At 47.8% G+C, this 13,092-nt stretch overlaps 1 protein-coding gene across 2 annotated transcripts; it reads left to right on the forward strand.

Moving 5' to 3' along the window:
* The first annotated feature begins 1,211 nt into the window (after nucleotides 1–1,211).
* On the forward strand, nucleotides 1,212–10,813 carry nudt18 (nudix (nucleoside diphosphate linked moiety X)-type motif 18). Of its 2 annotated transcripts, XM_048522704.1 has the most exons (6): nucleotides 1,212–1,330; nucleotides 4,956–5,100; nucleotides 5,340–5,456; nucleotides 5,656–5,809; nucleotides 6,769–6,982; nucleotides 10,194–10,813. In XM_048522704.1, exons 4-6 carry the CDS (start codon nucleotides 5,660–5,662, stop codon nucleotides 10,793–10,795), a joined length of 966 nt encoding a protein of 321 aa, XP_048378661.1. In that variant the 5' UTR covers nucleotides 1,212–1,330; nucleotides 4,956–5,100; nucleotides 5,340–5,456; nucleotides 5,656–5,659; the 3' UTR covers nucleotides 10,796–10,813. The 2 variants fall into 2 exon arrangements, with proteins under 2 accessions (XP_048378661.1, XP_048378663.1); XM_048522706.1 differs by lacking the exon at nucleotides 4,956–5,100.
* The last annotated feature ends 2,279 nt before the right edge of the window (nucleotides 10,814–13,092 follow it).

Here is a 13,092-nt window from a genome sequence, read left to right on the forward strand (position 1 = left end):
CTTCATTGTCCAGTACTTCCCTGGAGCGGAGAGACTCAGAAAGCACCCTTCATTGTCCAGTACTTCCCTGGAGCGGAGAGACTCAGAAAGCACCCTTCATTGTCCAGTACTTCCCTGGAGCGGAGAGACTCAGAAAGCACCCTTCATTGTCCAGTACTTCCCTGGAGCGGAGAGACTCAGAAAGCACCCTTCATTGTCCAGTACTTCCCTGGAGCGGAGAGACTCAGAAAGCACCCTTCATTGTCCAGTACTTCCCTGGAGCGGAGAGACTCAGAAAGCACCCTTCATTGTCCAGTACTTCCCTGGAGCGGAGAGACTCAGAAAGCACCCTTCATTGTCCAGTACTTCCCTGGAGCGGAGAGACTCAGAAAGCACCCTTCATTGTCCAGTACTTCCCTGGAGCGGAGAGACTCAGAAAGCACCCTTCATTGTCCAGTACTTCCCTGGAGCGGAGAGACTCAGAAAGCACCCTTCATTGTCCAGTACTTCCCTGGAGCGGAGAGACTCAGAAAGCACCCTTCATTGTCCAGTACTTCCCTGGAGCGGAGAGACTCAGAAAGCACCCTTCATTGTCCAGTACTTCCCTGGAGCGGAGAGACTCAGAAAGCACCCTTCATTGTCCAGTACTTCCCTGGAGCGGAGAGACTACGCCATGTACTTCACAGCCTTCAATATGTCATCAATGACAATGAGTATCTTGCCAAGATGCTCCCTATATCTCCACTTGTCACCCTCAAACAACCGCCAAACCTTAAACAAACCATCATTCACAGCAAACTATCCAGCCTTCAGGAGAACATCAATCACAACGCCACAATACCTTGCCAAGGCAACCTCTGCAAGGCACGTCAGATCATTGATATGGATACTACTATCACACATGGGAACACCACCCATCGTATACACAGCAGCTATTCATGTTACTCAGCCAGTGTTGTGTACGTCATATGCTCCAGGCAAGGATGCTCCGAGGCAAGACTATGCAGATGCTACAACAACGGATGAATGGACACTGCAAAACAATCGCCAGACAGGAATGCTCCCTCCCAGTCGGGAACACTTCAGTGATCAAGGAAATTCAGCTTCCAATCTTCAGGTGAGCGTTTCAGCCCCGCCCCTAGCCCCATCTCCGGGTAATGACGGGCAGCTACCCAGACCAATCAGGAAAGAGATGCCGCGTCGGGCAGGGGGCACGGACGCAGTGGCGTCATGCCGCAGCCCGGGTGAAGAGCAGTTTGCAAGGAGGAAGGAAGCAGGGCCGGGAGCGTGCGGTGTCGCCTTGGCGACGGGGCCTAGTCGGTCTGGTGGAGGCCCGGCGCTGGACGGAATGGTCAGTTGATGGGAGGAGAACGAGAACGGGATTGGGGCGGGGAGAGCGCGAAGCGCCGCGCGGTCGCCATGGACCGACAGTCGGGTCAGAGTGAAGAAGGGGGGGGGTGGAGGTGGATGCTGGCAGCCGGTGAGAGCTGGACCAGCAGGCCGCAGGAGGGGGATGTGGTGCTGGCCGTGTCATTGCACTCGCACACACATCACCATCAGAACAGCAGGAGGCCATTCAGCCCATCGAGTCCCGGACCTGATCAGCCTCAAATTCCAATTCGCTACCTTTTCCCTGGATTTCCTTCCTGATTTAAAGCACATCTCTCTCTGCGTCAGCCCTCTGCGGCAAACAACCTCCCTCTGAGAGAGGAAATTCCTCCTCACGGCCGTCTCGAATGTGTGACTACACCCCTCCCCCTATCACTCTGTGGTGGCGTCCCTTTGCTCCAAGTCTCTTCCAGAGGGCAGGCCTAGTCCCACCTCTACATACACCCAGAACCACAGCCATGTGGTTGACCCTGAACACATGGAGAATGGAAAGAGAAAGTGAGCCATTAGAGATGTACAGAACAGAAACAGACCCTTTGGTCCGCACCGACCAGACCCATCCCAGTCTGACCTCGTCCTGTTTGCCATTATTTGGTCCATATCCCTCTAGACCCTTCCTCGCCATATACCCATCCAGATGCTTTTAACATACTGTAATTGTACCAGCCTCCACTGCTTCCTCTGGCAGCTCATTCCATACACGCACCAACTTCTGTATGAAAAAGTTGCCCCTCAGGTCCCTTTTCAATCTTCTCCCCTCTCACCTTAAATCTTTGCCGTTTGGTTTCGGAATCCCCTGCCTTTGAAAAACGACGAGAATTGAATGCGGTATTCTAAAAGTGGCCTCATCAATGTCCTGTACGGCCACAACGTGACCTCCCAAATTTTGTACGTAATGCACTGACCAATAAAGTCAAGTGCCAAATGCTTTCTTCACCACCCTGTCTGCTTGCCAGTCTACTTTCAATGAACTCTGAACCTGCTCCTCTTTGTTCGACAACACTCCCCAAGCATTTCAGTCCTGCCCTGATTTGCCTTACCCAAAAGCAACACCTACATTTATCTCCATCAGCCACTTCTCGGCCCGAGGAAGGGTCTAGGCCCGAAACGTCAGCCTTCCTGCTCCTCTGATGCAGCTTGGCCTGCTGTGCTCATCTACCTCTACACCTTGTTATCTCAGCCCATTAGCCCATCCATCCCTCCAGTAGATGCCTATGTGTAACTCATTCTCATGAATTTGTTATTTCTTCTGCACTGTCGCACTTCTGTGATGTCTTGTTTATCTTGACGCAACAGGAACGGTTTCCTGGCCCTGCGTCAAAATCGATGTAAGACTCAGTCAGGGCTCCTCTGTATTAACATCTCTTAGGAGTGACAGTGTGTCCCTCAGTACTGAACTGGAGTCCATGTTGCATGGATTTTTGAGTTTAAGTCCTTATTGAGTGGGACTTGAATCTACAAGAATTCTGCTTCGGGCAAGAGGGTACATCCAGACAGCATCTTGTGGGAACAAATGGAAAATAAATTACAGTTAGTGTTGATTTGTTAAAAGGCAAAAGTATGTGATAAACTTGAGTGTTCTTTGGTCAACTGGTGGGGAGATTGAGGGTGCTGCAAGTATATATGGACTTTCTAAAGACACAGGGCAGAGGTGATTAAACATTCAGGATGAATATTTTCTTCATAACAGCTTTAACAACCCTGCAATTTATCAACAGAAGAAGTTCAAAAACAATGTTGCTATGTTTAGAGGCAGTGTGTACCCATGCGTTTGGAAAGATATGGAGGACTTGCACAGGCATCAGAAGAGACTGACAAGTATGGTATCTGGCTTCTGTGGACAAATCAGGCTGGCCAGTGTTTATCGCCCATCCCGAGTGGCCATTGAGAAGGTGGTGGTGAACTGCCTTCTTGAACTGCTGCAGTCCGTCTGCAGTGGGTTGACCCACGATGCCGTTTAGGGAGGAAATTCCAGGATTTTGACCCAGTGGAGGAACGGCGATATATTTCTAAGTTCAGGATGGTGAGTGGCTTGGAGGGGAAATTGAAGATGGTGGTGCTCCCATATATCTGCTGGTTGGGAGTTCAGTTATGTGGAGAGACTGTTGACTTCATTCGTGATGTTGATAATCATGAAGTATTATTTTGGATGAGAGATATATCTTCAGTGGCAGTAACTAAGCACAAGCAAAGGTACTGATGTGCAGCAGCTTGCGAGACCTTGAGGGGGGCCGTGTGGAAGCAGATTCAGTAGTAGCAATCAAAAGAGAATTGGAGGAGGACTTATACAATTAAAAGTAGGGCCTTAGGGGTAGTGCTATAGAACAGAGAGACGTAGGAGTTCAGGTGCATAATTATTTGAAGTTTGTATCACATTAGACAGGGTGGTTAAGAGGCGTTTATCACGCTTGCCTCCGTTGCTCAGACCTTTGAGTATTAGAGTTGGGACGTCATGTTGAGGTTGTACAGAACATTGGTGAGGCATCATCTGGAGTACTGTGTCCAGTTCTGGTATGTATTCTGTTATAGGAAGGATACTATTAAGCTGGAGAGGATTCAGAAAAGATTTACCAGGATGTTGCCAGGTATGGAGCGTTTCAGTTGTAAGGAGAGGCTGGATAGACTGGGACTTTTTTTCACTGGAGTAGAGGCGGTTGAGGGGTGACCTTTTTGAGGTTTATAAAATGACCAGCGATACAGATAAAGTGAATAGCAGGTATCTTTTCCCGAGAGTGGGGGATTTCAAAACTACAGGACATATTTTAAGGTGAGAGGAGAAATATTGAAAAGGGACACAAAGAGCAATTTTTTTAATAAAGGGAGTGGGAAAAGCTCCTTCCCCTTAGGTAGGGTGTGGTCTTTAGGACAAAGTGCAGCCACTCGTGTGTGGAATGAACTTTCTGAGGAACTGGTGGATGTGGGCACAGCTATAACATTTCAAAGACATTTGGAAAAGTACATGAATAGGAAAGGTACAGAGGGATATGAGCTAATCGCTGGCAAATGGGACTGGCTTGGTTTGGATTATGGTCGGCATGGTAGAGTTGGACCAAGTGTTCTCTTTCCATGCTGTAAAACTGTATGACATGAAGGGAAAATGTTTGTAAGGCTGTACGGCTAGATTCACTAGAAATCCAGCACAGGGTTGATGGGCCAGCCAGCGTCCTCTATATGCGCTAAAATATGTGAAGGAAATGTTCAAATTGGCCAAGTGGTTTTGCTCATTCATTTAGACAGGCAGAATGGTGTTGTTTGTCCACTCATATACTTGTCCTTGTCAGTGACTGTGTGGGGTTCCAGGAGACTGGACTTTATGTGCTAGAGCGTGAAGTTCTGGTTCTTTAGGGATAGATCCCACTTTGTCGTGGACACTGTGCTTTTCCCAACAGTATTCCCTGGACGCACCAAAGTCCCTTGTATTGCCCTCCCCTGAGAAGTTCTGAGAATGGTCATGAAACCATTGCAATCTCTTTGATATTTTTGTCCTGAAATGGCAGAGCAGTAATTTATATTCACAAGGGCATGGAATGTCTCATCTGGAGTTGTTGTTAGTCCCATGATGTTGTTGCTTTTATTCTCTCTGGCAGTGGCTGCACTTTGTCCTAAAGACCACACCCTACCTAAGGGGAAGGAGCTTTCCATGGAATCGAACCCAAGGGTGCCGACCGTGAGGACATGAGCACTCGGAGCCTGATCTAGCCCTTCAGCACCTCAAGCGTGCTGCATCGTTCAGTAAGATTCTGGATGTTCTTCAACCTCAGCTCTACCTCCGTGCGATGGAAATGTTCTTCCTGCTGGGACTGGGCCATCGCGGGCTTTGCTTTACCCTTGACACTGGTGGAGATCCTTTGAGCAGTCAGCAGTGAAGATTACCCTTGGGCTGCAAGTGTCACTGAGCATTTGGTGCAGTTAAGCTCGTCGGTTATGTGATGCACCTTCTTCTGATTAACCTGAATTCTCTCCTCTTAAAGGCTTTAACTCTTGCGGGATAACCATCGGGAGCAAGAATCCTGTTGGAACTTTCATTTCTTGGAAGAGAGGCGCAAAGTCGGATCTTGGTGGCAGACCGATGCCCCAATTGAGATCAGGTAGTGTAGTAACCTTCAGCTCTGCCTGGCTTTGTGGAGGGCTCACTGGACAATGTGGGTAGTTCTGGATGTGAAAGGGTCGTGTATTTTTAATCAGCCTTTCTGGTATTTCATTTGATCGTGGTTTTTTAAACCTCGCAGCAGAACGATGCTGTTTCTTGAGGGCGACTGTATTGAAGAATGTCCTTTTTCTCCACAGAGATATGGACTCGCTTGAAAATCAGCTCGAGCTGCTTCTGAAGGGAGGGGGCATCGAGACACAGGGCTACGACTCTCCCCTGGAAGAAGTGGTGCCGGTAACTGTGCGGAAGACAGTCTGCTATATCGTCGCTGCGGTCATACTAAACGAACAGGTAAGAGAAGAGTTTCTCGCTAACGAGCCTGAGCAGAACAGAGCCTAGATCAGTGTGGCATTTGGTGTCCTACTCCTGTCACTGTGACCACTTGGTTTCTCTCCCTTTTGCTTAAACTTCAACGTAATGTGCCTGGACTTGGGTGTACGACGTACAATTTCAGTAACTGTAACCCACACAAAACTTGCGAGCTGAGAGGAGGATAGTAATCAACTTCAAGTGGTTGGAGAAATGGGCAGACTAGTGGCAAACGCAGAGAAGTGTGAGGTGGTCCTGCCTTCCTTCGCTCTTCCAAGCAAAAGGCTACAATTGGAAGGGGGTATACTGGAGCAGAGGGGACATGAAGTTGGCAGGGAAGTTGAGAAAGTGATGAATGAGGCTGGGATGTAGGGCACAAAGTGGGGAACGTACAGCATTAAAAAAACACTTCAGATGCTGGGCATCCAAAATAAAAACAGTAAAATGCTGGAGAAACTGAGCAGGTCAGGCTGCATCTGTGGAGAGACAAACAGGGATAGCATTTTGAGTCCAGTATGTCTTGTTCAGAACTTTAAGTGATTCTTTAAAAAAAAAATACACTTGTTTGCTCAAAATTGGAGTATCTCCTATTTTCGACAGCACACTTTCAGAAGGATGTGACTGTTGTGGGTGGATTTCACTTCCCTGAGGAGATTGGACCATTCTCTCGAAGGAGGTCTGATTTGGTCAAGGTGTTGAAAATTGTGAGGGGTCGGGATAGAGTAGAGAGGGAGCAGCCTAGACAGCTGGCCAATGGACAGGAAACTTTAACACCTGTGTCTGTGATCCCCTGCCCAGGCAAGCTAGGCTGGTCCGTGCTGTGCCCTGGTTGTTGGGAGGATCCTGTCAATCCTGCCCTGAGCCCCCAGCCGCTCGCTTCAGCTTGTATCTCTGCCCACTAGCAGCTTTGCAGACCGTGTGACCGACCTCTCTCGTTCCAGAAAGAGGTGGTGATGATGCAGGAGGCCAAGCAGGAATGCTACGGCAAGTGGTACCTACCAGCGGGACGGATGGAGCAAAATGAAACCATCGTCCAGGCTGTCAAGAGAGAGGTACAGGAGGAAACCGGCCTGGAGTGTGACCCATACACCCTGCTGAGCGTCGAAGAGAGGGGCCCGCGCTGGATCCGCTTTGTTTTCATGGCCCGAGTCACAGGTTTGCATTTCTCCTTTCGGGAGGGGAGAGGTGGATGGGTGTGGGGCACTCAGCCAGTGCAGTAGGATGGGACAGGCTGGCACTGCAAGATGCTGAGTGCAAATCACTGTGAGGTTATCGATGTGGGCAGATGATGAGGTTCAGTACAGAGAAGTGTAAGGTGATGTACTTTGGTTGGAAGAAGTTTGAAAAGACAGTATAAAATCAGGGATACAATTCCAAAGGGGCTGCAAGAACGGGGGGAGCCGGGGCTTTTTGTGCAGAGATCACTGAAGGTGGCAGGATGAGTGGAGAGAGCAGTTAATAAAGCACCGAGTGTCCTCGGCTTTATTAATGGGGGCATGGATTACAAGAGCAGGGTCTCGAGATGTTAAGCTTGTACAAGATACTTTTTAGTCCTCAGCTGGAGTATTGTATGTGCAGCTGTGGGTGCAGCGTTGTTGGAAAGATGTCAACACATTGTGGAGAGTACAGAAGCAACTTTCAAGAACGGTTCCGGAATTGAGGAGCTTCAGTGCTGAGGATAGATTGAAGAAGTTGGAGCTGTTCTCCTTAAAGAGAGAGATCTGACAGAGAGGTTTTCCAAGTGAGGAGCTTGGACTGGACAGAGTACATCGGGAGAAACTGTTCCTGTTTGTAAGAGGAACAAGAGTGAGAGGGGCATAGATTTAAAGTGATGTGCCAACGAAGCAAGGCTGATGTGAGAGATTTGCTTTTCACCCAGTGAGTAGTTAGGGTGAGGAATGCACTGCATGGAAGTGTGGGGGAAGGCACATTCAGGTGAGGCATTTATGAGGAGCATTGGGTGGTTATTTGGATAGAAATGTTGAGCGGGGGCGTGGAGAAAAAGCAGGAGATTGGCACGAGGAGATGGAACCAGTGCAGGCACAGTGGGCTGAATGGCTGCCTCCTCTGCCACATCCATTCTGTGATTCCGAGCAATACTGAGGTGGGGTTGGTGCTTTGAGTGTCCCAACAGATGTGTGCTAGTTAGTGCTGTGAGTTCTACAGTGTAACTCCCAACCCCAGGTTCGATGTCAATGGATACGAGTTTTCAGGCTGGGAGCTAACTTGATCACTTGGGGATGTAACATTGGAGGTGCCGAGTCATTTCTCTGAGGGAGGTCAGCAGGAAATCAGTGATCTGTATTGATGAGTATTTCCCAGAACCTGAGTTTTGTGGATAACTTTGTAAACAATTCCTGTTAGCAGTGATAGGCGCATTGTTGGGAAACAGTGTTCTCTTGCTGTTTGTGTTCCTTTAGCTGTACTGTCACAATATTTGCACAGATGATTCACACAGAACAGTGCAGCACAGGAACAGGCCCTTCGGCCCACCATGTTGTACCGAACATGGCGCCAAACACACAAACCCTTTCTGCCTGCTCTTGGTCCATATTTCTCCGTTCCTTGCTCTTTCATGTGCTTAGCTAAAAGTCGCATAAATGCCACTCGTATCTGCCTCCACAACTCTTAGTAGCGCATTCCACACTCTTACCATTCATATCTCCTTTGAACTTCCTCCTCTCACCTTAAATGCATGCCCTGTAGTAATACACATTTCAGTTGTGGAAAAGGGTTCTGATGCATAATTTTATAGACTTCTATCAAGACCGGCCCCCTACACCGCCTCCACTGCTCCCAAGAACACAACTGGAATTTTCCTAGCCTCTCCTTGCTGATATCCTCTCATCCAGCAGCATCCTGGTTACCCTCTTCTGCACCTTCTCCAAAGCCTCCACATTCTGCCAGTCATGTTGCAACCAGAATTGAACATAATACTCTATGTGTGGCCTAACCAAAGTCTTATAAAGCTGCAACATCACCTCTTGACTTTTGTACTGAGTTCCCTGACCAGTAAAGGCAAGCATGCCCTAAGCCTTCTTTACCACCCTACCTACTTGTGGGGCCACTTTCAGGGAGCCATGGACTTGAACCCCAAGATCCTTCTGTATGTCAATGCTGTTCAGAGTCCTGCCATTAACTGTATAGTTTTCCTTAACGTTGGATCTCCAATGCAGCACTTCACACTTATCCCAGATTAATCTCCATCTGCCCTTTCTCTGCCCGTATCTGCAACTGATGTACATCCTGCTGTATCCTTTGACAACCTTCTACACTCTCCACAACTCCACCAATCTTTGTATCATCTGCAAACTTACTAACCTACGCAACTACATTTTGACTCAAGTCACTTATATGTATCACAAATAACAGAGACCCCAGTAAGGATCCCTGAGGAATGCCATTAGTCATCAATCTCCAGCCAGAAAAACACCTTTCCACCATTACTGTTTGCCTTCTGTGGGCAAACCTGTTCTGAATCCAAGCGGTTAAGTCACCGTGGATCATATGCTTCTTAATCTCCTGGATGAGCCTACCACGAGGGTCCTTGTTGAAAGCCTTACTAAAATCCGTGTAAACAACATCCACTGCTCTACCCTCATCGATCACCTTTGTCACCTCCTTGAAAAATTCAGTCGTTAGTAAGGCTTGACCTGCCTAGCAAAAAATCATGCTGATTATCCCTAATTAGGCCATGTTTTGCATGTAAATCCTATCCCAAAAAATTCTCTTCAATAGCTTCCCATCGACCAACGTGACACTCACTGGTTTCTGGCTTTCTGATTATCCATAGTTCCCTTCTTGAAGAAAAGGACAACTTGAGCGACTTGTCTCCAGTGGCTAGCGAGGATACAAAGATTTTGCTTAAGGCCCCAGCAATTCATCTCTCTCCTCTTTCAGTAACCTGGGGTGGATATCATCAGGCTCTCAGGATTTAGTCACCTTAATGCTCTTCAAGAGACCCAACACCACTTCTTTCTTGATCTCAAAATGCCCTAGCATCCTCCACACTAATCTCATTATCCTCCATATCCTTCTCCTGGGTAAATACTGACACAAAGTACTTATTTAGGATCTTGCCTGTATCCTCTGCCTCCAAGTACAAGTTCTGTCCTTTAACTTTGAGTGGTCCTACCTTGTCCCTAGTTACCCTCTTGTTCTTAATGTATCTATAGAATGCCTTGGGATTTGTGCCTTCGCTTGTTGAGTTTAAACATAGATAGTTTCCACATTTCATTGTCAAGCTTATATTAGAGTTGAGCATTATTCGCAGAGAACTTTACGCTGTTAGACAAGTGCAGTTGTGTTTTCAAGTGCCGTCTGAATCTGAAATTACTGACGTTATCCAACGCGATTCTGTTTGCAGGAGGAACCTTGAAGAGCACGTCAGAGAGCGATGCCGAATCCTTGCAGGCGAAGTGGTGGGACAGAGTGTCGCCCCTTCCACTCCGAGCCAGGGACATCTTAAATCTCATCTCCATTGCCGTGAAGTACAAGGAGAAGGCATCTCATCCCTCCATTGTTCCCGTTCAGATGTCGTGCCCAGTTGTCTGTCACAGGGTGCTGGCGGCCTTCCTCAACAAGAACAATGATCTCTGGCTGTTGGCCAACAACCAGGAACACCCTCACTTCCCCGTGACGGCCTGTGGCTCGTCCTCAGCCGACCTCTCGTGCAGCGTCGAAGTAGCAATTTACAGACTGACCAAAGAGTGCCTGAGGGAATCGCAGGTCAGGGTGAAAACGCACGGCATTCTGAGTTTGCAGCACACCGGCTCGGTCTCCGGGAAGGCTGACGGGGTCTGCTTCAATGTCTTGGTCACCATCGCCCCGCTAGAAGGCACATACAGCCAGTTGCCTCCAGACGTCAGCAGCGTGAAGTACAGCTGGCACAGAATCGACAACGACGATTTGAAAATTCACTTGCTGGAGAGGTTGTCGTTTTCTTCTGTTGTGCCGTTCTTGAATTAAAAGTATTGTGGGAAATGATGGAGTCGAGCAACCACTTTAATTGTGTCGGTAAGCTTAGTCATTCAGCTGAATGCCGCGAGCAGAAGTATCAATTCCGGTCGCTTTGGTATCATTCCCTCAGGCAAAAAGGCCGGAATGAGAACAGAAAGCGCAGGCCCTGTTGGTCACCTTTCGATTCGCAGCAACAATTGTCCCAAACAGGCGGACACTTTTTCACCAAACAGAGCTCGAGTGAATGCATTAGCTGGCTCACAGCTGTACCTGAGGGTGAGCAACCAGACTGCGAGAGCGAATGAGTGAGTGAATGCGTATGCGAGGGAGTGAGTGAACATGTCCCGTTGAACCGATACAAGGCCAGCTTGGAGTTTGTCCATGCACTGAGTAAGTGAATAAATGCCTGATGGAACGTGTGGTTTTCTTGTGGACAGCTTCAGTGATTTGAATCAAGTCTCTCCCTCTCCTCACTACCTGTCTGGAAGCAGGTTTTTGAAAGTTTCTCCCTAGTTTTTTGTGAACGATAAACACACTGGATGAATTCACCCGATGCCGACTCTTTACGGACCCTGACTTGACAAGGACTATAGTACCACTGTTTTCATTCATGTCGTTCAGACTTAAAGATTTATGTGACGGATGCCTGATTGTAGTGGCTCGGGTAAAAATGCATTGATGTTAAATCAGCCACGTCCGTGTTGAATAGTGCGGTTCGGCTCCTGTCTCTCTGTTTAACCACATCCTTGTTCAATATCCGTGACTCCTAAATGCAGTTGGCAGCCTGGAATTCCAAAGCTAACCAACAGCATGAAGACTTGTAGGCAGGTCCTTCTCTTTAAAAATCCTTCTGAAACTTTTTGGAGGACGTTTGGTTGAAATGTGACTTCTGCTTCACTGTTGACAAAAGGAGGACTTTTTAAAAAAAACTTAGAACAAGTATAGGGTTGGCAGCTGTGTTCTTTCTCAAATTTATAGGCCTGAGGTTTTTCTGTTATAGCCCAGATGATGTTTCGTCTGTAAATGTGGTGCGGAGCAGCATTGGCCCCTTTTAGTTCCACCACCCCAACTGTTTCAAAATTGTATAGAGGTAATGGGTTACAAGTGGGACCTGTTTGAGTATGTTTGTGAGTCGATTTGCAAGTGATTCGGAACATGATACACTAGAGTATAAAATGGCTGTTTGTGAGTATTGGTAAATGTATGCTGTGTAAAATTAATATGGGATCTTGTTTGTCAGTACAAGCATTTGTAAGGTGAACATTCAGAAATTGAGTACTGTCCGTAGCTGTAAATTGGGTTCAAGATTGAAGCATGTGATTCAGACACCTAGAAATGAGTTAGCATCGAGTCAAAGACATGTACAATGCAGATAGGGTTACAGTTAAGTCTAGTCACGCAATTATAGCAGTTGCCCTTGTGGCAGTGTTTAATGTGTCTTTGAAACAGTTAGGCAGCCCATGTGTACGTGCCTTAAAATAGGTTTCTACTCCATTCATGACAGAATGCATGTGTTCCCTTCTGGGAACCGTGAGAAAATGCTGGAAAGATTTCCAGGCTGCTTATGAACATTCCATCCGTTGTTCTGACCTTCAGGGCTTGAACCCAGCACACTCTGTCCGACACCCAAGACATGCCGCGTACGTGACCTGACGTGGGACTAGAACCTGTGATTCTCGGCTGGAGAGTCGCGGTCACGAGTAACTGCGTGAACCAGCGACATACCTTTTTTCCAGGACCCAACACTTCCCCCACTCCCAGTATAAAGAGACTTCCATGGGATCTTTGAAGGCTTTCCTCGTCGGGGCCCTGGTTAACTTCACCCAAACTCTGACTGAGGAGCTGCACTGAAGAATACGTGAATGTGTAATTAAACGTGTGCTTGACAGAGCGTGTAAGTGAAGGAGCTGAGGAGGTGAGTAGATCTGAGCTTGAGTGAAAATGGCTATCATGGAAAGAATTCATGTGAAAAAGCAGGAGCAGCTCGCTGTTTCATCCTGCCCACCTTTTCTTCGGCGGGGGGGGGGGGTTAGGGGGCAGTGCGAATGACTGCCTCTTTAGCATTGGGTTCTGACAAAGTCCTGTCAGGAGTGGAAAACTGTGAATGAGACTTGGCCACTTGACAACAGAAGGGGTCACAAGGCAGTAAACTACAGAGCAATGAGTTTAATATCACCGTAGGGGGAGAATGTGTTGCAATCTATTCTTAAGGAGACTTTAGCAGGAAATCTGAATGTGATCGGGCAGAATCTACCTGGTTTTGTGAAAGAGAAATTACATTTGAGCGAACCGACAGAATTCTGTGA

The sequence above is a fragment of the Stegostoma tigrinum genome, chromosome 40 (genome assembly GCF_030684315.1).
Source record: "Stegostoma tigrinum isolate sSteTig4 chromosome 40, sSteTig4.hap1, whole genome shotgun sequence".
In the NCBI taxonomy this organism is placed as follows: domain Eukaryota; kingdom Metazoa; phylum Chordata; class Chondrichthyes; order Orectolobiformes; family Stegostomatidae; genus Stegostoma; species Stegostoma tigrinum.